General features: G+C 45.4%; 2 protein-coding genes across 3 annotated transcripts in view; one reads left to right on the forward strand and one right to left on the reverse strand.

Moving 5' to 3' along the window:
• AURKA (aurora kinase A) overlaps positions 1-27,126 on the reverse strand; it is a 127,813-nt gene that overhangs the window by 69,131 nt on the left and 31,556 nt on the right. The gene's annotated exons all lie outside the window — the stretch shown is intronic.
• CASS4 (Cas scaffold protein family member 4) overlaps positions 1-27,126 on the forward strand; it is an 82,247-nt gene that overhangs the window by 29,393 nt on the left and 25,728 nt on the right. The window contains exon 1 of one of the 2 annotated variants that reach the window (XM_089664019.1): positions 4,281-4,421. The exons of the other annotated variant lie outside the window; for it this stretch is intronic. Within the exon in view, the coding sequence (XP_089520145.1) occupies positions 4,410-4,421 (12 nt within the window). The 5' untranslated portion in view covers positions 4,281-4,409. Of the gene's footprint in view, positions 1-4,280; positions 4,422-27,126 lie in introns of those variants that run through there. 2 annotated transcript variants of the gene reach the window in all.

Consider the following 27,126-nt stretch of genomic DNA (forward strand, 5'->3'; position numbering starts at 1 on the left):
CTCCCAGTCTTGTACAGGTGTATCGGCTCCTCCCCTCCAGTCTTGCACAGGTGTACCGGCTCCTCCCCTCCAGTCTTGCACAGGTGTACCGGCTCCTCCCCTTCAGTCTTGCACAGGTGTACCGGCTCCTCCCCTCCAGTCTTGCACAGGTGTATCGGCTCCTCCCCTTCAGTCTTGCACAGGTGTACCGGCTCCTCCCCTCCAGGCTTGCACTGGTGTACCGGCTCCTCTCCTGGACTGAACCGGTTTCCTCTGATTTCCCTGCACGCTCCGAGCTTCTCACAATGTTGGTTGCAGTGATCATACGGAAAAAATCAACAGGCTGGTTGTACTGAAGTTGATTGATAGATAAGTGCAACCAATCTGCCCATAGACAGATCAAAATTTGTCCAGCTGATGAACTGGCTGAATTTCAATCCATCTTTGGCAGGCTTAAGGATATTGTTTAATGTCACTTTAATCACATGTGGGACAAACATAGATCCACACACAGAAAAAACAATGTTAAAATATAAAACAAACAAACAAAGAAACAAAAACCCCAAAGTAAATAAAAAGCAGCAGACTAGGTGGACCAACTTGGTCCTCTTCCACTCTTCTATCTTGCTGCTTCGCAAAGTACAAACAAATAAAAAGACATAATACAATCTAACAAAATAAAGAATCTTTGTATTTGTTTCCTCCTGACCATTGTAATGGGAAGTCATGGAAGCCTCTGAAATCCTGGACAGGTAATAAACATGCGCAGTGGGTCAGTCTATAGAACACTGGCCTGTCTGGGGGAGGGATAGGTGTTGATGAATGTCCTCTACATATCAATATGAAGTGTAACCCTGACAGCCCTCCTGTGTGTATTCAGGAGTCCCCGCAGACAGAATTGTGGACACATTTGTGTATTGGGGCTCCTCATCAGCTGGGGGCCCCAGGCTATGGTTTGTGGTGTTTGTGTTATGACAAGTGACTGAAATTAGATTATTTAAAAGGACTTTACTACACACATTATGGGATAATCCACATACACCTTTAACGCCCCCCCCCCACCGGAGAGATATGTGACCCCCCCCACAGGAGATGTGACCCCCCCCCCCACAGGAGATGTGACTCCCCCCCCACAGGAGAGAGATGTGACCCCCCCCCACAGGAGAGAGATGTGACTGCAGAGCTAGCACTCCATGTTTCCAGTAACAGAGGATGATGGGAGTTACCTGCCATGATGATAGAGTAGTGCTGGCTGTGACTGTCTCCTCTCCTGGGAATCTGTAATGACATGACGGTTCCTATGGACCAGAGACGGCCATTAGGGCCCCTTTCACACAGACGTTCTCATTGGGTCCACCTGTCCATTCTATATCTATCTATCCCTCCCATATCTATCATCTATCTATCTATCTATCTATCTATCTATCCCTCCCATATCTATCTATCTATCTATCTATCTATCTATCTATCTATCTATCTATCTATCTATCTATCTATCCTCCCATATCTATCTATCTATCTATCTATCTATCTATCCTCCCATATCTATCTATCTATCTATCTATCTATCTATCTATCTATCCCTCCCATATCTATCTATCTATCTATCTATCTATCTATCTATCTATCTATCTATCCTCCCATATCTATCTATCTATCTATCTATCTATCTATCTATCTATCTATCTATCTATCTATCTATCTATCTATCTCTCCCTCCCATATCTATCTATCTATCTATCTATCTATCTATCTATCTATCTATCTATCTATCTATCCCTCCCATATCTATCTATCTATCTATCTATCTATCTATCTATCTATCTATCTATCTATCTATCCTGGAAAGTGCCTGTGACCTGTGTAGTAGAAGGATGAGGATCTATTAATAGAGAAGTCAAATACCTTCACCTCTGGGGTGACTCACAACCAAAGCAGACGATCCCTCCAATCCCGGCCCCTCTACACGGCTCTGAATGTTCCTTGAATACACTGAGCGGGGGTCACGTATCCCAGTGTGACTCATGAGGGGCTTGTTGGGAGATCTAGTAAAAGTCGGCCACACTGGGAAATCGTCCGGCTAATAATCTCTTTACCATTCATCTGACACATGTGCAACCATATGCCACCTGAAAGTCTTGTGGGGAGGGCACATGGCCTTGTGGCCAGGTTCTCCCCCTCCAGTGGGGTCTCCTTTTGGGGTCTCCCTTTGGGGAGGACCCCTCTAATACTTGGATGGACCTTGCCTTGGCAAGTCCCATGAGGAATGGGTTTGGGCCAGGGATGGACTGACCATTTGAAAACTCGGGCACTGCCCGAGGGCCCGGGGTCAGTAGGGGACCCCATGAGATGCCCCTGGTACCTTTTTCATAGGCTTTTTTGAGTTTGGGCAAGGACACAGGGGCCCCATGATCCCCTATTGAACATCGAACTTTGTGCTGCAAGATGCTCAAGTGTGAACGGGTGCCATTGGAAATAATGGGATTTTACTTGTTGAGCTTTTTTAAATGTCGAGCTGAAAACTGATCAAGTATGAACAGGGGCTATTGGAAATAATGGGATTGTACTTGTTGTGCGTTTTGAACGTCTAGCTTTGAGATGAAAACCGCTCAAGTGTGAACAGGAGCTATTGGAAATAATGGGATTGTACTTGTTGAACATTTTTGAGCGTCCAGCTTCAAGCTGAAAAACGCTCACATGTGAACGGGGGCCATTGGAAATAATGGGATTGTACTTGTTGAGCTTTTTTAAATGTCGAGCTGAAAAACGCTCAAGTGTGAACAGAGGCAAAATCTACAAAAATACAAAAAAATGCTCAAAGACGCCTGGAAAAAAAACACTTGAAAAAAAAAATGCTCAGCTTAGTGTGAATGCAGCCATAAGAACTAATGGCACTCCTGCCCGTCAAGTGCAGCTCATTTCTCTGCGGGTCAGAAACGCGCGTGATTTTGCGTGCGTTACCCAGGCGATCAGAGGTGAATGTAGCCTTACAAAAAAAAGCTGCCTGGTGTGAACGGGGTTTTAGAAGAGCTCCACAGGACTGTCTTCATGAGTTTTGTACCCAGGGGCGGACTGACCATTTGGAAACTAGGGCACTGCCCGAGGGCCCGGGGTCAGTAGGGGGCCCCATGAGATACCCCTGGTAACTTTTTCATAGGCTTTTTTGAGTTTGGGCAAGGACACAGGGGCCCCATGATTCCCTATTGCCCGGGGGCCCCTTGAGTTGTCAGTCCGCCCCTGCTACGAAGCCTACAGAAATCACGGGGACCTTAGATTGTAAGCTGTTTGAGGACAGGCACTGATGTGGATGTACAGTATGTAAATTGCTGGCACTGTATAAATCCCTGAAATAAATACTATAGGGCAGTAGGTGTGAGCCCAGCTCGTGTGCTGATTGTTCACATACGGGTCTCTCCCCCATCCGTGATACTCAGTGATCGCCGGGTGCCGGCGGGGAATCACCAACTAGGACCCGGTGATTGACAGCCAAGACAGCCAATGGCGGTGCGGGTAGGGAGCTTGCACCCCCCCCCACCTGGAAATGCAAAATCATGTATATATATATATATACACATACACACACGTGATTTTGCGCACCCTGGAAATAATGGGATTGTACTTGTTGAACGTTTTTGAACGTCCAGCTTCGAGCTGAAAAACGCTCAAGTGTGAACGGGGGCCTTTGGAAATAATGGGATTGTACTTGTTGAGCTTTTTTAAATGTCGAGCTGAAAAACGCTCAAATGTGAACAGAGGCAAAATCTACATATAAAAAAAAAAAAAAAAACACTCAAAGACGCCTGGAAAAAAAACACGTGAAAAAAAACCGCTCAGCTTAGTGTGAATGCAGCCTTAAGAAGTAATGGCACTCCTGCCCGTCAAGTGCAGCTCATTTCTCTGCGGGTCAGAAACGCGCGTGATTTTGCGTGCGTTACCCAGGTGATCAGAGGTGAATGTAGCCTTACAAAAAAAAAGCTGCCTGGAGCTCTGGACTGCATCTTCTTTGCATTTTGGTAAAAAAAAGGTGTTTTTAAGTCGCATGAACAAAACGCACAAAAAAAATGCATCTTGCATAGTGATTCGGCGCAGCATATCACAGATTACGCAGTGCGAGTGAGACTCCTGCCCTGCATTCAGCTACTGTGAGTGACAATTAGCCCCCCCCCAGCATGGCCACAGCCAACCCCCTTTGATCTACATTATAATAATAACCCTCCCCAACCAATAGGAAGCAGGGGGTGTGGCTGCAGCAGGGATCTGAATCCCATTCATCTTCTCAGTGCTGCTCAGTGAGTCAGAAGTCTCCCCAGGAGCAGAGAATTCCTCTAGATCCAGCCTGAGAGCTCCATACAGGGGGGGTGTGTGTGGATATTGTACTGCGCTGCACTCCCAGCCCCTGGCATGGACTACTGACCCCCCCAAGGACCAGGATGAAGGTGGCAGTAAGTACCCCCCTCTCCTTCTTCTCCTGATTTCCATCTATCACTTTGTAACAAAGAAAAGATTTCTTTTTACTTTTTGCAACTTTGTATCTGAAATGAAATGTTTGCAGTGATCACCTGATCCGGAAATATCCACAGAAACTATTGGGCTCCATTCACACCGAGCTGAGCATTTTTGTTAGGCATTTTTTTCAAGCTTTTTTTTCTATTCAGGCGTCTTTGATATTATTATTATTATTATTATTATACAGGATTTATATTATTATTATTATTATACAGGATTTATATTATTATTATTCTACAGGATTTATACATTATTATTATTATACAGGATTTATATTATTATTATTATTATACAGGATTTATATTATTATTATTATAATACAGGATTTATATATTATTATTATACAGGATTTATATATTATTATTATTATACAGGATTTATATTATTATTATTATTATTATACAGGATTTATATATTATTATTATACAGGATTTATATATTATTATTATTATACAGGATTTATATTATTATTATTATACAGGATTTATATATTATTATTATTATTATACAGGATTTATATTATTATTATTATACAGGATTTATATATTATTATTATTATACAGGATTTATATTATTATTATTATTATTATACAGGATTTATATATTATTATTATACAGGATTTATATATTATTATTATACAGGATTTATATATTATTATTATACAGGATTTATATTATTATTATTATTATACAGGATTTATATATTATTATTATACAGGATTTATATATTATTATTATACAGGATTTATATATTATTATTATTATACAGGATTTATATATTATTATTATTATACAGGATTTATATTATTATTATACAGGATTTATATATTATTATTATTATACAGGATTTATGGCCCCAACAGTTTGCTCAGCGCTTTACAATATAACGGCAGACAATACAGCAACCAGGGGCAGACTGACCATTTGGAAACTTGGGCACTGCCCGAGGGCCCGGGGTCAGTGGGGGGCCCCATGAGATGCCCCTGGTACCTTTTTCATAGGCTTTTTCGAGTTTGGACAAGGACATAGGGGCCCCATGATCCCCTATTACCCGGGGGCCCCATGAGTTGTCTGTCCGCCCCTGACAGCAACAATACAGTTCAATATAAGAGGGATAGGAGAGCCCTGATCCTGGGAGCTGACAAGATTTGTTTTCTTTTGTTTGTTTTTGTTTTTTTCCTTTAGCAGATTTTCAAAAATGATGGCGTTTTTTCAGGCGTTTTTGCTGTTGCGAATAGAAGGGAAAAAAAACGCTTGGAAAAACATTCATTCCCACTGTTCAGGCGTTTTCCCATTCAAGTCTATGGGGACAAAACGCTCAGATCTGCCTGAAAAGTAGGGCAAGTACTTTGCTGAGCAACAGGCGTTTTGCGGCAGGCAACAGAATGTGTGAACAGGGAGCACTGGAAATAATGGGGATTTATTTGTTGAGCGTTTTTGAATGTTGAGATTCAAGCTGAAAACTGCTGAAGTGTGAACGGGTGCCATTGGAAATAATGGGATTGTACTTGTTGAGCTTTTTTAAACGTTGAGCTGAAAAACGCTCAAATGTGAACAGGGGCTATTGGAAATAATGGGATTTTACCTGTTGAGTGTTTTTGAACGTCGAGCTGAAAAATGCTCAAGTGTGCACAGGGGCTTTTGCAAATAATGGGATTGTACTTGTTGAGTGTTTTTGAACATCGAGCTTTGTGCTGCAAGATGCTCAAGTGTGAACGGGTGCCATTGGAAATAATGGGACTTTACTTGTTGAGCTTTTTTAAACGTCGAGCTGAAAACTGATCAAGTATGAACAGGGGCTATTGGAAATAATGGGATTGTACTTGTTGTGCGTTTTTGAACGTCTAGCTTTGAGATGAAAACCGCTCAAGTGTGAACAGGGGCTATTGAAAATAATGGGATTGTACTTGTTGAACATATTTGAGCGTCCAGCTTCAAGCTGAAAAACACTCACATGTGAACGGGGGCCATTGGAAATAATGGGATTGTACTTGTTGAGCTTTTTTAAATGTCGAGCTGAAAAACGCTCAAGTGTGAACAGAGGCAAAATCTACAAAAATACAAAAAAATGCTCAAAGACGCCTGGAAAAAAAACACTTGAAAAAAAAAATGCTCAGCTTAGTGTGAATGCAGCCATAAGAACTAATGGCACTCCTGCCCGTCAAGTGCAGCTCATTTCTCTGCGGGTCAGAAACGTGCGTGATTTTGCGTGCGTTACCCAGGCGATCAGAGGTGAATGTAGCCTTACAAAAAAAAGCTGCCTGGTGTGAACGGGGTTTTAGAAGAGCTCCACAGGACTGTCTTCATGAGTTTTGTACCCAGGGGCGGACTGACCATTTGGAAACTAGGGCACTGCCCGAGGGCCCGGGGTCAGTAGGGGGCCCCATGAGATACCCCTGGTAACTTTTTCATAGGCTTTTTTGAGTTTGGGCAAGGACACAGGGGCCCCATGATTCCCTATTGCCCGGGGGCCCCATGAGTTGTAAGTCCGCCCCTGGTTTTGTACATACCGGACATTCTATGGTTGGGAACCAGCTGCAATTCTTCATTAGGCTCTGTTCACACTGATGCATTTTTTTTTGTGCTTTTTTGCAGAAACTCCCTACAGTCCATTTATCATGGTTTCCTATGGGACACGTTCACATCTCGGCTTTTTTCAGCCTCTGTGTTTTTGGAAAGGGTCGGGGACTTTTTTAAAAAGCAAAAAGCAGCATTTTTGCTACAATAGAGATCAATGGAAAAGCTGCTGAAATGCAGGGTAGTGCGTTTTTGTCGCGTTTTACATTTTTATTCTGCCCAGCAACAAAAAAAATGCCACTTTAACAAAAAAAAAAAAAAGATGAACAAAACGCGGTAAAAACACGTGTAGAAAAATGCAAAACAGACTGCAAAACGCACTGGAGAAAGCATCAAACGCAGAATGCAACTCTGTGAACCGAGCCGAAGTCGTGCATTTTGTAAGTCATCTGCGTTTAGGCCGGGTTCACACCTGAGCGTTTTGTATGCAGGAACGCAGCGCATGCCATTTATCATGATCAGGGGCGGACTGACAACTCATGGGGCCCCCAGCAATAGGGGATCATGGGGCCCCTGTGTCCTTGCCCAAACTCAAAAAGCCTATGAAAAAGGTACCAGGGGCATCTCATGGGGCCCCCTACTGACCCCGGGCCCTCGGGCAGTGCTCGAGTTTCCAAATGGTCAGTCCGCCCCGATCATGACACCTTATGGGTCACGTTCACATCTATGCAGTTTTTGTAGGCGCGTTTTTTTGGAAAGGGTCAGGGACTTCTTTTCCCTCAGCAGTTTGCGTTTTTAGTCCAATAGACTTCAATGGAACCGCATATAAAACGCGAGTTCTGCTTTTTCTGTGCATTTGTTACGCATTTTTGATGGATTTGAAGTTTTAATCTGCCCAGCAACAAGTTGGCCAAAAATAAAAAAAAAATAAAAATGCTTCAAAGACACATGCAAGACCCATGTGTACAAAACACAAAAAGCACTGCAGAAACAGATGGCAGGGGTTCTGCATCCTCCTAGAGCAGAAAACTCCTACAATCTCTAACCAGTGCTCTGCTGGACACTGATGGAAGTCACAAGACTGCTACATATTGCTGATGAGAAAAGGCATTTAGCAGTTTATATATTACTACAATAATTGCACTTCCATGTTGTGTGTACTGTGGGAGAGCGGATATAGTGAATGCGGGGTCCGGGGAGAGCGGATATAGTGAATGCAGGGTCCAGGCAGACCTAATATAGTGAATGCGGGGTCCGGGGAGAGCAGATATAGTGAATGCGGGGTCCGGGGAGAGCGGATATAGTGAATGCGGGGTCCGGGGAGAGCGGATATAGTGAATGCAGGGTCCAGGCAGACCTAATATAGTGAATGCGGGGTCCAGGGAGAGCGGATATAGTGAATGCGGGGTCCGGGGAGAGCGGATATAGTGAATGCGGGGTCCGGGGAGAGCGGATATAGTGAATGCGGGGTCCTGGGAGAGCGGATATAGTGAATGCGGGGTCCGGGGAGAGCGGATATAGTGAATGCGGGGTCCGGGGAGAGCGGATATAGTGAATGCAGGGTCCGGGGAGAGCGGATATAGTGAATGCAGGGTCCAGGGGGGGCAGATATGGTGAACGCAGGGTCCGGGGAGAGCGGATATAGTGAACGCAGGGTCCAGGGGGGGCAGATATGGTGAACGCAGGGTCCGGGGAGAGCGGATATAGTGAATGCGGGGTCTGGGGAGAGCGGATATAGTGAATGCAGGGTCCAGGGGGGGCAGATATGGTGAACGCAGGGTCCGGGGAGAGTGGATATAGTGAACGCAGGGTCCAGGGGGGGCAGATATGGTGAACGCAGGGTCCGGGGAGAGCGGATATAGTGAATGCGGGGTCCGGGGAGAGCGGATATAGTGAATGCGGGGTCCGGGGAGAGCGGATATAGTGAATGCGGGGTCCAGGCAGACCTGATATAGTGAATGCGGGGTCCGGGGAGAGCGGATATAGTGAATGCGGGGTCCGGGGAGAGCGGATATAGTGAATGCGGGGTCCGGGGAGAGCGGATATAGTGAATGCGGGGTCCGGGGAGAGCGGATATAGTGAATGCGGGGTCCGGGGAGACCGGATATAGTGAATGCGGGGTCCGGGGAGAGCGGATATAGTGAATGCGGGGTCCGGGGAGAGCGGATATAGTGAATGCAGGGTCTGGGGAGACCAGATATAGTGAATGCAGGGTCCTGGGAGAGCGAATATAGTGAATGCAGGGTCCGGGGAGAGCGGATATAGTGAATGCAGGGTCCTGGGAGAGCGGATATAGTGAATGCAGGGTCCGGGGAGAGCGGATATAGTGAATGTGGGGTCCGGGGAGAGCGGATATAGTGAATGCGGGGTCCTGGGAGAGCGGATATAGTGAATGCAGGGTCCAGGGGGGGCAGATATAGTGAACGCAGGGTCCGGGGAGAGCAGATATAGTGAACGCAGGGTCCGGGGAGAGTGGATATAGTGAACGCAGGGTCAGGGGAGCGCGGATATAGTGAATGCAGGGTCTGGGGAGAGCGGATATAGTGAATGCGGGGTCCGGGGAGAGCGGATATAGTGAATGCGGGGTCCGGGGAGAGCGGATATAGGGAATGCAGGGTCTGGGGAGAGCGGATATAGTGAATGCAGGGTCCGGGGAGAGCGGATATAGTGAATGCGGGGTCCAGGGAGAGCGGATATAGTGAATGCGGGGTCCAGGGAGAGCGGATATAGTGAATGCGGGGTCCGGGGAGAGCGGATATAGTGAATGCGGGGTCCAGGGAGAGCGGATATAGTGAATGCGGGGTCCGGGGAGAGCGGATATAGTGAATGCGGGGTCCAGGGGGGGCAGATAGTGAATGCAGGGTCCGGGGGGGGCAGATATAGTAAATGCAGGGTCCTGGGTTTGGTAACACTGTAAGGACAGGTCCACTTTAGGTCTCTGCAGCTGGCATTCCCCGGGCAGAAGCAATGTCATGAGAAGTAATAATCCTTTTCTAGTAAGAAGTGATGTTTCCACTCTGACCGCTCTTCGCTGTCATCTGTTGCGCAATGAAGTTTGGAAACTTTTGTGTCCTCCTGAATTTTTGGCATTTTTTCTTGCTGCTCTAGTTGGATGGCTGCAGAGGACAGAACCGTGTGATTAAAGAGAACCTGTGCTGCAGGCAGATCAATATGTCCCCCTCCATGGTGTCACTGGATATATCAGATGAGAAAAGTTTACTTATTTCCGTGTAACCTGCCGAATGAGGTGCCTCTGCCGTGCCTGGTCAGGTGACCAATGCCGAGGAATAGGCCATGTGGTCTCTTCATGAATAGTGCAAAATCGGAGATCCGCCCCCTTTGTCAGAGACTGTGCCTAGGCACCGGTCACATGACCAGGCACCGGATTTAGAAAGGTATTAGTAATGGAGGGTGTGACACCATAAGGAGATCCTGTAGGAAGTGTGAGTCACTCCCGTTTGCTGACTGGCAATGCCACTTTAAGTGACTCACTGGAGATCACTGGAGGGTGACAGTGGCAATGAAGGAGACCACGCCATTCATTATATGAGCAGTCACTGTAATTACCTGCCAAATACTCCCTTGTGGTAGACATCCAAAACCCATGAGTGCCGCCATCTTGGAGGTGATGTCAGCAGCCCCAGAGCTGTCACTCCACCCCTTCCCAGTAGGAAAGCAAGGGGAGGGGTGCAGGAGCTGGGCCAGCACAGAGAGTAATTAGACACTCCCGTGCTATGAAATGCTAGGGAACTGGGGAGTAGGCAAAATTTCCAGTAACTTCAGTCACGTGTGGACCCCGTGTTGTGTTATGACCCCTGTGCTGGGCATCTTCCATACAATGACATGTGTACCCCGTGTTGTGGTATGACCCCTGTGCTGGGCGTCTTCCATACAATGACATGTAGACTCCGTGTTGTGTTATGACCCCTGTTCTGGGCGTCTTCCATACAATGACATGTAGACCCCGTGTTGTGTTATGACCCCTGTGCTGGGCATCTTCCATACAATGACCTGTGGACCCCGTGTTGTGTTATGACCCCTGTGCTGGGCATCTTCCATACAATGACATGTGTACCCCGTGTTGTGGTATGACCCCTGTGCTGGGCGTCTTCCATACAATGACATGTAGACTCCGTGTTGTGTTATGACCCCTGTTCTGGGCGTCTTCCATACAATGACATGTAGACCCCGTGTTGTGTTATGACCCCTGTGCTGGGCATCTTCCATACAATGACCTGTGGACCCCGTGTTGTGTTATGACCCCTGTGCTGGGCATCTTCCATACAATGACATGTGGACCCCGTGTTGTGGTATGACCCCTGTTCTGGGCGTATTTAATACAATGACATGTGGACCCCGTGTTGTGGTATGACCCCTGTGCTGGGCGTCTTCCATACAGTGACATGTAGACCCCGTGTTGTGGTATGACCCCTGTGCTGGGCGTCTTCCATACAGTGACATGTGGACCCCGTGTTGTGGTATGACCCCTGTGCTGGGTGTCTTCCATACAGTGACATGTGTACCCTGTGTTGTGGTATGACCCCTGTGCTGGGCGTCTTCCATACAGTGACATGTGGACCCCGTGTTGTGGTATGACCCCTGTGCTGGGCGTCTTCCATACAATGACATGTGGACCCCGTGTTGTGGTATGACCCCTGTGCTGGGCGTCTTCCATACAGTGACATGTGGACCCCGTGTTGTGTTATGACCCCTGTGCTGGGCATCTTCCATACAATGACATGTAGACCCCGTGTTGTGTTATGACCCCTGTTCTGGGCGTATTTCATACAATGACATGTAGACTCCGTGTTGTGTTATGACCCCTGTTCTGGGCGTCTTCCATACAATGACATGTAGACCCAGTGTTGTGTTATGACCCCTGTGCTGGGTGTCTTCCATACAGTGACATGTACACCCCGTGTTGTGGTATGACCCCTGTGCTGTGCGTCTTCTATACAGTGACATGTAGACCCCGTGTTGTGTTATGACCCCTGTGCTGGGCATCTTCCATACAATGACCTGTGGACCCCGTGTTGTGTTATGACCCCTGTGCTGGGCGTCTTCCATACAATGACATGTGGACCCCGTGTTGTGGTATGACCCCTGTTCTGGGCATATTTAATACAATGACATGTGGACCCCGTGTTGTGGTATGACCCCTGTGCTGGGCGTCTTCCATACAGTGACATGTAGACCCCGTGTTGTGGTATGACCCCTGTGCTGGGCGTCTTCCATACAGTGACATGTGGACCCCGTGTTGTGGTATGACCCCTGTGCTGGGCGTCTTCCATACAGTGACATGTAGACCCCGTGTTGTGGTATGACCCCTGTGCTGGGCGTCTTCCATACAGTGACATGTAGACCCCGTGTTGTGGTATGACCCCTGTGCTGGGCGTCTTCCATACAGTGACATGTGGACCCCGTGTTGTGGTATGACCCCTGTGCTGGGCGTCTTCCATACAGTGACATGTGGACCCCGTGTTGTGGTATGACCCCTGTGCTGGGCGTCTTCCATACAGTGACATGTGGACCCCGTGTTGTGGTATGACCCCTGTGCTGGGCGTCTTCCATACAGTGACATGTGTCTCCTGAATTTCCAGCTGTCATATTTAAATGCCCCGAGTCCATGTGATCTCACTCTGCCTGCGCAATACCAGGTGGAAGCCAGAGAGAAGTGCAGATGGAATCAATTAGACCCCCATTAGCTGTAAAAACACTTTTCCCAGGAACGGTTCTCAGCTATCCGATGGTCGGGAATCCTGAAGATGCAGTTTACAGAGGATCTGCCAACAAGCCCAATACCTGTGAGAGAAACCTCTGATAAAAGCTGGCATGCTGTGATCTCCGGAGTAGAACCTGACCTGCTCTTATACACCTTTCCAACATTTGAATGAATCGATATGAACTCGGGGTTTTGTACATTCAAAGCAAACCCCAGGCTCCATTAAAGGGCAGCCCTACCGGGTGCACATGGTCATCTTCCCGTTGTGTCCCTCCCGTTCAGTTCATCCAACATAGGAACCCCTGAAAGTCACAAGCCCGCCCCCATATGACAGCTCTGGGTGGCCAATCACCAAGCACCGGAACTGTCACCTGGGAGGAAAGGGACTGAGTCGCATGCTCCCTCCATATCTAGAAGTACAAGGTATTTCTCTTTGCTCCCATTGGCTAAACAGAATGGTGGGGGAGCAAAGCTAAGGTGAGTATGTGCAATTGCATGGGGTTGGCATTAAAGTGAACCTGTTGCTTTGTCCCGCACAATTCTCTAACATTGCACTGCAGCTCCATTCATTCCTATGGGTGAGCTGGATTCATGGCGACCTCCAGTCTGCCAGTGGACTACAGCTCACCCATAGAAATGAATGGGGCCATAGTGGGCATGCGTAGCTTGCATTGCACTGCAGCCCCATTCATTGTTATGGGTGAGCTGGATTCATGGCGACCTCCAGCCTGCCTGTGGACTACAGCTCACCCAGAGAAATGAATGGGGCCATAGTGGGCATGTGCAGCTAGAAAAGGACCCAACCAGAATATTTCTTTTTGAAAAGGGTGTACAGCACTAGGCAGGGCCACACATTGAATGTTGTGGGAGCAGGGATGAGAATAAGTATTTTAATAGGTGGTCTGCAATCGGGGGGGGGGGGGGGTGGTTGTAAACTCCCCCCACCCCCTATGTTTTTCCCCACTTACCTGTACCATTGCATTCTCTTCAAACCACATACTCACCCGAAGGCTTGTTTCACACGGCTTCAGCTTGTGTAAGAGCAGTGTGAACAGCAAGCTTTGACAAAGCATTTGCAGAGAGCATTCAGCAATCTTTGTTGAAGATTTTAAAATTTGTAAATGTTGAACTCAAATACTAATGGGAATGCTGATTGCCACTTTAAACAAGCTGATAGCAGGCTTCAGAACATCTTGAAGCTTGCTGAAGGCCTGCTAGCAGCTTATTTAAACTGACAACTTCCATTAGATCTGCCCCAGCTGCTAGCACGCTTTCAACAAGATGTTCTGAAGCCTGCTAGCAGCTTGTTTAAAGTGGCAATCAGCATTCCCATTAGGATCTGTGCATAACATTTACAAACTGGAACTGAATGGTAGCTTAAAAGCTTGCTGTTTGGGTTTAGTAACGCTTTGAAGGAAGGATATATTATCACATATCACTGGGAGGTTTATGATGAAACCGATAATAGTGCCCTTTAACCCTTTACTATACAATTACACTGTGAAAGCTCAGATCAGGGGTAACATTTGAGCGTCATTATATACATGGGATTCCCCTACTCCCCCCCCCCGACCCGTATTACTGGGCCCTGCACCCCCCATACCCCCAGCCCTGTGATCCTCCAGACTTCCTCTATAGCCTGCAGGTACCATAAACTGGTTATTACTGGGGAGGAAGCCGTCGTCGCCGCGCTCAGTAAAAACGTGATTTTATACAGCGACAGCTGACCGACAGGTGCCACGTCCTGTTATGATGACTGACGGGGAAATGAAATACCACAACAGAAATATCTGCTCTGCTGAGCACAGGGAGGGGAAGTCACAATGTAACATTGACTTTTATAAATGAGATTCTAGAACCTGAGCCAGGAAAGTATCATTCAAGGCATGCTGGGATTTGTAGTTCCCCAGTATCTGAGGACCACTGCGGACAAACAGACTTTATTTTGTTTACTCTGAGACAGGGAGGGGTTGACAACATCTTAGTAATGCAACAATCGCGTTTGTAGGGGTTTAAATTAGATCCAAACCTAAGGCTAAGTTCTCTGGATCACTCTTCAGAGGAAATTGGGGGGGGGGGATTTGTGCTTGGAGGGGGAATGAGGGGGGAGAGAGGATTTGTGCTAGAAGGGGAGATTTGGGAGGGGGAATTTGTGTTAGGAAGGGAGATTGGGGGGGTGTTGAGCTAGTAGGGATGATTGGGGGGGATTTTTGCTAAGAGAGGAAATTGGGGGGGGGGGGATTTGTGCTAGAAGAGGTGATTTGGGAGGGGGATTTTGTGTTAGGAAGGGGTATTGAGGGGGGGTTGAGCTAGTAGGGATGATTGGGGGGGATTTGTGCTAAGAGAGGAAATTGGGGGGGGGGGGAAGTTGTGCTTGGAGAGGGAATGGGGGGGTTAGAGGATTTGTGCTAGAAAAAAGTGATTAGGAATGATTGGGAGAATTTTTGCTAGGAGAGGAAATGTTTTGGGGGAGGGGGATTTCTGTTGGGAGAGAAGGATTGGAGGGGGGGGGGAATATGTGCTCAGTGCGAAACTTTGAGTAGAGGATTTTGGCTAGGAGGTGGTACTTGGGAAGGAGGATTTAAGCTGGGGCGGGGCCTGAAGGGGCAAAGATTTGTGCTAGGTTGGGAGTTTCATTGGTTTGGGGTGGAGTTTGTACTGGGAAGAGGGGGGATTTTTTTTTTTGGCTTGCAAAGAGAGTTTACGCCTGAATTTTTTTTGGGGGGAGGGGATTTTTGCTGACACATAGAGCTCATACATCTTGGGGGCTGCCATTTAGCATCTTCCTCCTGGGCCCTAGATGAATTTGCCCCGGCACTGGACACGGCTGCCTGAATGTAACACCCAGCAGTGAAGATCCCTCCTTCCAATTAATTGATTTTCTTTAGTTCAGAGAAAGAAAACTCTCTCCGTATATGTCGGCCTTTACACATCCCCACCGCCCTTGTTATTTTGTCCCAGTAGAGGTGACAACGTCCCCTGTGACTTTGAAGACCTTTCTTGTAGCTGAGAGATAAAGGTGGGCGTCTGTCAGCGGTGACACCCTGAGCTGTTGACATGTGATGGTGTCACTTTATGGTGCCTGGGGTGACCTCAGGTGACTCAGGCTGGTCTCTACCAGTTTATACAGTCACAGGGGGGGAGATGGGGGGAGTCACTCCTCCTGGACCAAAAGGTCTTTATGAGTACAACAGGAATTGAATAGGAGATTGCTGTGTGTACACCTTTTACCATCCCAGCAATAAATTCTTCCTGGAAACAACCCCCCCCCCACTCTGCTAAAAACTGCCCAGTAAATGGCGTACCTGCACTACACTCCATTGGCAGACAAGTCCCATAATTAGGGTGTGTTCACCCAACGCATGCACACTATGGTAAAACGTTTTTGATACCATTGCTGAACCTTTTACGTCAATCCCTAAGCCAGAAAAGCTTACGATCTATTGTCCCTGCTACGGTCATCCAAACACTCGGGCCAATCTGGGTTATGGCTTTGGATCCACCAACACACACTAGGAGGGGGGGCATTCAAACTCCATGCAGATAGTCTCCTTCCAGCTTTTGTCAGCTGCATCCTTCGATAGATATTCTTATAGTCTTCCATCCTGCAGCTACAGGCCACATCTCTGGTCCTGCACATCTGGCTCCCATTAACTGCTCTGCAATGTTGATGGTGGTGCTGGGAAATCCACACACAACTCTGCAGGCAGGAAACGGCCCATTTGTGAATATATGCCATTAAAATGGAGCCTTCCTCCCCTCATTCAATGTCAGATTGCCGCCTGATGACACTGTTGTGGATTGCTGTGGATGTGAATTGTGATTTCTTTCCCCCCTCTGGTGTGTCCATTGAGAGGTCATTCCCAGACTGTTCCCATTCATATGCAGATAGTCAGCAGAGGACAATGGACTGAGGCCTAGTTTAGGCTGTTGTAACTCAGCATGGGGGCTTAATGAAGGTGATGTCACAATTACCATGTCAAACACAGATGTTCCTGAGTGCAGGAACCTTCTAATCTCAACATCACTGAGTACTATTGTAAGGAAAGGCCCTCAGATGTTAGAGGGCAGTCAGGAACGAAAACATGATGTTTGGCCCTCATGCCATACTGTCCAATAATATCTATGCCCAACTTTTCCTCCAACAGCTATCCCCAACTGTCCATTAATATCTATATCCAACTTTTCCTCCAACATCTATGCCCAACTTTTCCTCCAACATCTATGCCCAACTGTCCATTAATATCTATGCCCAACTTTTCCTCCAACATCTATGCCCAACTTTTCCTCCAACATCTATGCCCAACTTTTCCTCCAACATCTATGCCCAACTTTTCCTCCAACATCTATGCCCAACTTTTCCTCCAACATCTATGCCCAACTTTTCCTCCAACATCTATGCCCAACTGTCCATTAATATCTATATCCAACTGTCCTCAAATATCTATGCCCAACTGTTCCCTAATATCTGTGCCCAACTGTCCTCAAACATCTATATCCGACTGTCCTCAAACATCTATGTCCATCTGTCCTCCAGCATCTATCCCCAACTGTCCTCCAACATCTATGCCCAACTGTTCTCCAACATCTATGCCCAACTGTCCTCCAACATCTATATCCGACTGTACTCAAACATCTATGTCCATCTGTCCTCCAGCATCTATCCCCAACTGTCCTCCAGCATCTATCCCCAACTGTCCTCCAACATCTATGCCCAACTGTTCTCCAACATCTATGCCCAACTGTCCTCCAACATCTATATCCGACTGTACTCAAACATCTATGTCCCACTGTCTTCCAGCATCTATCCCCAACTGTCCTCCAACATCTATACCCAACTGTCGTCTGCCATCTATGCCCAATTATCCTCTAATATCTATGCCCGAATGTCCTTTATGTTCTATGCCTGACTGTCCACTAACATCTATGCCTGACTGTTCACTAACATTTACGCCTGACTGTCCTCCAACATCTATGCTCAACTCTCCTCCAACATCTATGCCTGACTCTAACATCTCTGCCTCACTATCCTCCAATATCTTCACCCAACTGTCCTCTAATATCTACGTCTGACTGTCCTTTAATATCTATGCCCAAATATTTTCCAAAATCTGTGGACTGTCCTCCAACATCTATGCCCAACTGTCCTCTAGCGTCCAAGAGTGCCTTTAGTTAGTAGGTCTCAGTGATGTTAGGACTGGAAGATTCCTGTGCTAAAGAACATCCCTCACAGAAAAAAAGTCATCCATGTGTTGCTCCATAAACATGGTCGTTTTGCTGACCTGACAAGGTCAATGATGGAGCAGACAGCAATCATAACTGGTCTTCTTTTCCACCCAATCAATGCGTACCCTTTCAAGAGATGCCAGTCTGTGGGCAACTGCCAATCTACCGGTCATCTACTGCAGACATAAGATAATCATTATTCTCAGACATGGTATAACTGCGTGCAATCCAGTCATCTAAAGGCAAGAGCTCCGTGCGGCAGTATGTGTCTCCTCAGGGAACTCTCTATCTGTGACACCGTACTGCCGGCAGAATCACTTAAACACAACTGCCCCTTTTCTCTAATGAAAGTTGCTCCCTCTCTGGCAGAAGATTGATCTCTAACGGGGACGGGGGAGGGGGGCAGGGATTCAGCATCCTCTTGTGGGTTGGGGCAGCAAGGAAGCAACGCCAAAGTAGAAGGTGAGCTGGGTTTAACGAGTTGCCACCAATGACGGAATCGCCAGTAAAGCATAAAATAGGCCTTAGGAGAAAACATGGAACCGAATCAAAACTGGTCCAGCGACTTGGTAGGTGGGCATCTGGTTAGCCCTTCTGACTTCTGATTGGCATTAATATTGAGTAACTGATATCTCTGGCCAGTTTATACAGGTAAAGAAGAACAATGAATCAAGAGCTTATCCTGTAATCTACAGAGGACAGCTAATGATTAGAAGGAGGTTAGGACCCGCCACACCTCTGTGCAGATTTCTCCTCTGCGCCCTCCAGCTTGCAGAGCTCCCTTTTGATATGTTAATACCCCTGGGGGGGAAGGGGGGGTCACAGGAGAGGGTAATGTGATCACCAGGTAATCACACCTATCTGAGATCTGGAAAACATTTCCAAAAGGTGAGAGGAAAACACAACCCAAGGCGTCATGCACACAGGTTTAGTGTTCACCCAGTGGGCTCATTAGTACGTTTCGAGTTTTGATTCGTCCTTTGTATTTTTCAAGCACGTTATTTATGTTTTTGCCGTTGCATTCAGTACAGTCATATGAGGATTATCTATTAGAATGCCCTCTTATGGCTCTTAGTGCAATGACTTCGTATCCCTTTTATGAACTTCAGTAGAGTTCAGAGAAGGTGCTTTATAAGGACTAAATACGTTTATTATAAAGGAACCAACACGTTTCAGGGTTCTCTGTCTCCTTCTTCGGGGCCAGCAAAGTGCTGATTTCAGAGCAAATTTTGGTTGGTTTCTGATGAACTGGTCAAAAATTCAGACCTTGATGGTTATGATGGCACCCTACCCCAAGACAACCTTTGATGTGAAAACGTAACCCCTTCATTCCGGCACCTCCCGGCTCTTTAAGAGTTTCAGGAGGCGGAGGTTTAGAGTAATGTGCCGTCACGGCGGTCACATGATCGGGAAAGGTCCTGATCGAAAGAGGAGATCGGGACCTTTCCGTGAGTACCAGACATGTGTGCTGGGAGCGTGCAGGGCGCTCGCTCTCAGCACATATGTCCTTTTTTAATAGAATGCAAATGTGTGTCTGCTCTGAGTCTAGGCCCAGACGCCGGGAGGACGCACATTTGCGTTCGGCCGGCGTGAAGAGGTTAAAGTAGAATTCCAGCCTCAACCTAACTAGTCTTACATACAGTATGTCCCCTCCTCACACCTATTATTATTATACAGGATTTATATCGCGCCAACAGTTTGCGCAGCACTTTACAAAATGAAGGCGGACATTACAGTTACAACACAATTTGGTACAAGAGGAAACAGAGGGCCCTGGTCCTGAGAGCTTACAATCTAGGAGGAAGGGTTGAGTGCTACAAAAGGTAATAGCTGTGGGGGGGGATGATCTGATGGAGGAAATAAATGGCGGTTTACCAGGATAGACTTCTTTAAAGAGAAAGGTTTTCAGGGATCGTCTAAAGGTGGATAGATTAGGAGACAGCCGGACAGATTGGGGTTGAGAATTCCATAGGATGGGAGAAGCTCCGGAGAAGTCCTGGAGGAGAGCATGGGAGGAAGTGACACGGGAACTAGAGAGCAGAAGGTCTTGGGAGGATCGAAGAGATCGGTTCGATTGATATTTTGAGACCAGGCTGGTGATGTAGCTGGGGGCAGAGTCACCTATGCTGCCTAAATTCAGACCTTGGATGGCTATGATGGCACCCTACCCCATGACATCCTTTCATCTGAAAACTTCAAGTAGAATTCCAGCCTCAACTTAACTAGTCTTACATACAGTATGTCCCCTCCTCACACCTATGCTGACTAACCGGTGTAAGACAGATGTACATACAATTTTCAGCCCGCTCTGGTCCGGTTATGTGATCCAGCTCCCCTGTGTCTGCCAGTGGTGGCTGCAGGGAAGAGTAGGAGAGCTCCAAAAATGAATGGGCCACAGGAGACTAGGGGTGACTGAGGGCATTTTTAAGACTAGCCAGGTTGAGGCTGGAATGTCACTTGAAGAAGACAGGCAGGGGTGAAGAGGGCGCACCAAAAACAAATGGACCACAGCAGCCTAGGGGTGACGTCATCACGCCAGCTGTTGTCAAGCACTCTCTCCTCCTTTCCTTGCAATCACTGCTGGCTGACACAGGGGAGATCATGTGACCAAAGAAGGCTGAGAATTGGAAAATATGTATAGTTTTTTTTACGTAGATTAATATTAGGAAGGGGCAGAGGGCATTTTTAGCCCCTTGGGGGGCAGAGGGCATTTTTAACCCCTTGGCGCTGGCGCCTCCCAGCCCTTTAAGGGTTTCAGAAGCCGGGAGGCGGGGCAGGGTTTTAAGGTCATGTGACCGCCATGATTCTCCATCACGGCGGTCACATGATCGTGAAAGGTCCCGATCGAAAGAGGAGATCGGGACCTTTCCGTGAGTACTGGACATGTGTGCTGGGAGCGTGCAGGGCGCGCGCTCTCGGCACATATGTTTTTCTTAATTGCACGCAAATGTGCGGCCGCTCAGCGTCAAGGCCCAGGCGCCGGAAAGCCGTACATTTGCGTGCGGCCAGCGCAAAGAGGTTAAGATTAGTTAGGTTGGGGCTGGGATTACACTTGAAGAAGACAGGCAGGGGTGAGGAGGGAGCACCAAAAACAAATGGGCTACAGGAGCCTAGGGGTGACGTCACCACGCCAGCTGTTGTCAAGCACTCTCTCCCTTGCAGCCGCTGCTGGCTGACACGGGAGATCATGTGACCAGAGAAGGCTGAGAATTGGCAAATATGTATACTTTTTTTACATAGATTAATATTCAGAGGGGGCAGAGGGCATTTTTAAGACTAGCCAGGTTGAGTCTGGAATTCCACTTGAAGAAGACAGGCAGGGGTGAGGAGGGCGCACCAAAAACAAATGGACCACAGGAGCCTAGGGGTGACGTCATCACGCCAGCTGTTGTCAAGCACTCTCTCCTCCTTTCCTTGCAACCACTGCTGGCTGACACAGGGGAGATCATGTGACCAGAGAAGGCTGAGAATTGGAAAATATGTATAATATGTATAACCCCCTTGGCGCCGGCACCTCCCAGCCCTTTAAGGGTTTCAGAAGCCGGGAGGCGGGGTTTTAATGTCATGTGACCGCCGTGATTCTCCATCACGGCGGTCACATGATCAGGAAAGGTCCCGATCAAAAGAGGACATCTGCCCGTGTGTGACACCTTTACATGGAGATTACAATTTCTTTTCCTGCTCATCCAAATCACGACCCGTCCTTCCCACACATGTCTCCGTGCGCCGCTAAGTTTTCATTTAAAAAAGAAATTCTGGGGAGATTAGCCATTTTCCCTCCTGGCTGCGATCCGGTGAGGAAGGACGGGACTTTACATAACAAGAGGATTAAAGAGCCACGGGAGAGCTAATCCGGGAAACAAAGGGTGTGTTATAAGGGGCCTCTATGGTCATGCTGGGCGGTAAAATCACTCAGCTGGCAGCTAATGACCTCCTTTTGATTAATCAGGTGCCTGAAGGGTACGCCGACCTACTGGCTGGTGGGTGTCAAGCCGGCCATAGAGGACCCTAGGGAACATATGCTTCTATCGGCGGCAGAGGTGCTGTGAGTGTGCTCACTGCATGCTCCCAGCGCAGAGATCGAGCTGACAAAGACAGCTCTGTGCTAAAGATCGGTAGCTGGTGGGAATGGCGTCCAATCAGTGGTCACGTGATCTCCGAAACTCTCCAAACAGGAAGAGGAAATTCCTGCAAATCCTCGGGGTCCCCCAGGTCACCAGACCTAGTGTCCCCATTGGAAGATTTCCCCTCTATTAGTGTTGTGGGGACCCCTAGCTGTCACCAGTACTAGTGTCCCCATTGGAAGATTTCCCTCTATTAGTGTTCCGGGGACCCCTAGCTGTCACCAGTACTAGTGTCCCCATTGGAAGATTTCCCCTCTATTAGTGTTGTGGGGACCCCTAGCTGTCACCAGAACTAGTGTCCCCATTGGAAGATTTCCCTCTATTAGTGTTCTGGGACCCCCAGCTGTCACCAGGACTAGTGTCCCCATTGGAAGATTTCCCCTCTATTAGTGTTCCGGGGCCCCTAGTTGTCTCCAGAACTAGTGTCCCCATTGGAAGATTTCCCCTCTATTAGTGTTCGGGGGACACAGGCAGCAATAAAAACCTGACAGGGGGTCTAATCCCTCTCCACTCCTTCCAAAACTAAACAAGAAAAAAAGTGTTGCCTTCAGTAGTACGTTAAGCAGTCACTTCCAGCTGGAGTTCCCCTTTAGGACTGTGTAGAATTCCCGGCTGTTCATGTTCCGGGGTTCCGGGCTGTGCAGACTGCAGCTGACATACGTGTTGTATCCATGTCCCCAGTGTAGGGAAGGACTTCCTGTGTAACCCGACCACAAGACTCCAGATCCCAGGCTCCTCTGTGACCGTTCTGTGAGAGATCTCACCCCTGGGATCCCACAGCCGGGGCCCCACAACGTCCAACACCAGCTTACTTGTGCCAGGTCTCACTGGCCCCCCAACTTCTCAATACAATTTCAGAAGACGGCTATATTCTATTTTTTTTTTCTATTTTATTCTGTTCTATTCTGTTCCTTCATTTTCTATTCCATTTCTTTATTTTCTTTTCTAGTCTAATATTTTTTTTCTACTATATTCTTTACAAAATTCCAATTTCAGAAGACGGCTGTATTCATTCTATTCTATTATTTTCTATTCTATTCTTTTTTGTTCCTTCATTTTCTATTCTATTACTTTATTTTCTATTCTATTCTTTTCGAAATTCCAAGTTCGGAAGACGGCTATATTCTTTCTATTTTTTTCTATTTTATTCTGTTCTTTTCGGTTCCTTCATTTTCTATTCTATTTCTTTATTTTCTTTTCTATTCTAATATTTTTTTTTCTACTATATTTTTTTAGAAATTCCAATTTCAGAAGACGGCTGTATTCTTTTTATTTTAATCTCTTCTATTCGAAATTCAAATTTCAAAAGATGGATATATTCTTTCTAATCTATTTTTTTCTATTTTATTCTTCTATTCTTTTTTGTTCCTTCATTTTCTATTCTATTCCTTTATTTTCTGTTCTATTCTTTTCAAAATTCCAATTTTTAAAGGCGGCTATATTCTTTTTATTTTTTTCTATTTTATTCTATTCTTTTCGGTTCCTTCATTTTCTATTCCTTTATTATCTTTTCTATTTTAGTATTTTTTTTCTATTGTATTCTTTTCGAAATTCCAAATTCGGAAGATGGCTATATTCTTTCTATTTTAATCTATTCTATTTGAAATTAAAATTTCAAAAGATGGATATATTCATTTTAATCTATTTTTTTCTATTCTATTCTTTTCTATTTTGTTCCATTCTTTTATATTCTATTCTTTTCAGAATTAAAATTTCTAAACACTGCTACATTCTTTCTATTGTAATCTATCCTCGTCGACATTTAAATTTCGAAAGACCAATATATTCATTTTATTCTATTTTTTCTATTCTATTCTATTCTTTTCTATTTTATTCTGGTCTTTTATTTTCTATTGTATTTTTTTTCTAATCTCTTTTTTTCAAAATTAAAATTTCGGGAGACTGCTATATTCTTTCTATTGTAATCTATACTATCCGACATTTAAATTTCGAAAGAACAATATATTCATTCTAGTCTAATCTATTTTTTTTCTATTTTAATCTTTTATATTTTAGTATGGTCTTTTATTTTCTATTCTATTCTTTTCTGTACCTTCTTTTTCTATTCTATTCTATTGCTTTATTTTCTATTCTATTATTTTTTTTTATTCTATTCTTTTCGAAATTCAAATTTCGGGAGACTGCTATATTCTTTCTATTGTAATCTATACTATTCAACATTTACATTTCGAAAGACCAATATATTCATTCTATTCTAATCTATTTTTTTCTATTCTTTTCTATTTTATTCTGGTCTTTTATTTTCTATTCTATTCTTTTCTGTACCTTCATTTTCTATTCTATTACTTTTTTTCTATTCTATTTTTTTCAAAATTCAGATTTCGAAAGACTGCTATATTCTTTCTATTGTAATCTATCCTATCCGACATTTAAATTTCAAAAGACCAATATATTTATTCTATTCTAATCTATTTGTTTCTATTCTATTCTTTGCTATTTTATTCTCTATTCTATTATTTTCTGTACCTTCTTTTTCTATTCTATTCCTTTATTTTCTATTCTATTCTTTTCTGTACCTTCTTTTTCTATTCTATTCCTTTATTTTCTATTCTATTATTTTTTTTCTATTCTATTCTTTTCGAAATTCAAATTTCGGAAGATGGCTATATTCTTTCTGTTGTAATCTATTCTATTTGAAATTCAAATTTTGAAAGCTAGTATATAAATTCTATACTGTTCTAAACTATTTTTTCTATTCTTCTATTTTCTATTCTATTCTTGTCCGTTCCTTCATTTTATATTCTATTCCATTCTTTCCTATTCTATTCTGTTTTTTTTTCTATTCTATTCTTTTCAAAATTCTTATTATACTATACCATATTAACACTAACACACAGTCTTTGAAGAAAATAAACAATAGTCAGCAAAATTTGATTCAAATTTGGATATTTTGGATGAAATTTTGTTTCTTTCAGACTCGTTTATATTCCATACTATTGTAATTCAGAACTTCGGATACATCCGAATCTCCGAATAACGAACATTTAGTCCAAATTTCAATGTTTACTAAAGGCTCCTGTATGATGAACAAGCCCCAAATCCAGGTACTATGTGATGCACGAGCCTCAGAAAGTAAACCGAAAACTTCCTTTACCTCCCCTGAGCCTTCATTTGTGTCTCACACGCTCCACCTCCCAGCCACTGTGGCTCACAGTGGGAGGGTTTTCACTTCCTGTGCTGTTCTCAGTTACCTTGCTTCAGGAAAGGATTCTTTACAGTAAGAGATGCTGCAACCTCTGCCTCAGAAAAGAATTCTTTACAGTAAGAGAAGCTGCCACCTCTGCATCTGAAAAGATGTCTTTACAGTGAGAGATACTGCAACCTTTGCATCAGGAAAGGATTCTCTTACTATAAAGAATCCTTTCCTGATGCAGAGGTTGTAACCTCTGCATCAGGAAAGGATTCTTTATAGTAAGAGATGCTGCAACTTTTGCATCAGGAAAGGATTCTTTTCATTAAGAGATGCTAAAACCTCTGCATCAGGAAATTATTATTTTCATTAAGAGATGCTACAACCTCTGCATCAGGAAAGAATTCTTTACAATAAGAGATACTGCAACCTTTGCATCAAGACAGGATTCCTTTTTTTAAGAAATGCTACAACCTTTGCATCAGGAAAGGATTCTTTTTATTAAGAGATGCTGCAACTTCTGCATCAGGAAAGGATTCTTTACAGTAAGAAAAGCTGTAACCTCTGCATCAGGAAATAACTTTTTTTCAGTAAGAGATGATGCTACCTCTGTAACAGGAAAGAAGTCATTACAGTAAGATATGCTGCAACCTCTGCATCAGGAAAGGATTCTTTTCATTAAGAGATGCTACAGCCTTTGCATCAGGAAATGATTCTGGTCATTAAGAGATGCTACAGCCTTTGCATCAGAAAAGCATTCTCTACAGTAAGAGACGCTGCAACCTTTGCATCAGGAAAGGACTCTTTACAGTAACAGCTGTGAAATAGTTTTCCGCAGGAGCCAGTTTAAGCTGACTTAGTAGATTGATTCAAAAACAGGCTGGACATGTTTCTAAAGTCAATACATATAAATGGCTATCGATATGTCAGGCCTCGCGCACACGGGTGAAGACATTTACGCATGGATAAAAAGCGCTGCGCAAACTGTTGGCGCTATATAAATCCTGTATAATAATTAACGCATGGATATAGAGCGCAGGCCACCCACTGAACAAGGTTAGAGCCAATCAGCAGGCAGCCCATTGAAGCGCTCCACTTCCATGTGGGATGCGGTCTTTCTATGAAGTGTTTATACAATGAAGGGGAGATATATACAGACATTTTGTGGAGCACATGCGAGCGTGTTGGGTTACATTCGGGGAACGTCACATGACACTCTCCTGTCGGCTGTCGGTTTACCCACGAAACCAAAACATTTTCCTAACGCAGGGAAAGCCATGACCCGTGCGGAGACCCCCCTCGCAGGATGCGGTCACGGATCAAGCGGGAGATATTTCGGTTGCAGAGGATTCTGGGAGGCGACCGCTCTGGCCATCTTGATACGGGGCCTTGCGGCAGCGATCGGTGACGTCGCTCTCCGTCTGATTTTTTGTGGTCCTGTCCTTTTATGTAGATTTGTATGGAGAAGACGGCCCGCTAGGACATTGTATTCCTTCTGCTCTGTTTACAGTCCAAGCTCTGCTGCCAGCGCCTCGTAACACTTCACGGGTCATTTACAGGGAAAGTGTAATTATAGAGAAACCTCTTTACAAGCAGCGATAATGGGCGCTGCTCACCCTGGCCGTGTTATCCTGGGGATATTCTCCACGCTTTATGGCTGGTTTTAGTCTGTAGAGCTTTAGGCAGGCAATTATTTCCTTACTTTTATTGGTTTTGCTTCCTGAACTCTGTGGGCAGCTTTCAAGTAGTATTAAACCTTCAGCATTCTTAGCTCAACACGCTGGGTACAATAAAACAAACATTCTCCAGTATACCATTTGTTACAATTCTTAGTTAACAGAACTTTCAATGCTGCTGCTGGCTTCTGCTCTCTTGGCGCTGCTTCCCTGAACTTCCAGTCT

Source organism: Staurois parvus, unplaced genomic scaffold (assembly GCF_062004578.1).
Source record: "Staurois parvus isolate SC_StPar_1 unplaced genomic scaffold, SC_StPar_1.0 ptg001812l, whole genome shotgun sequence".
NCBI classification, from domain to species: domain Eukaryota; kingdom Metazoa; phylum Chordata; class Amphibia; order Anura; family Ranidae; genus Staurois; species Staurois parvus.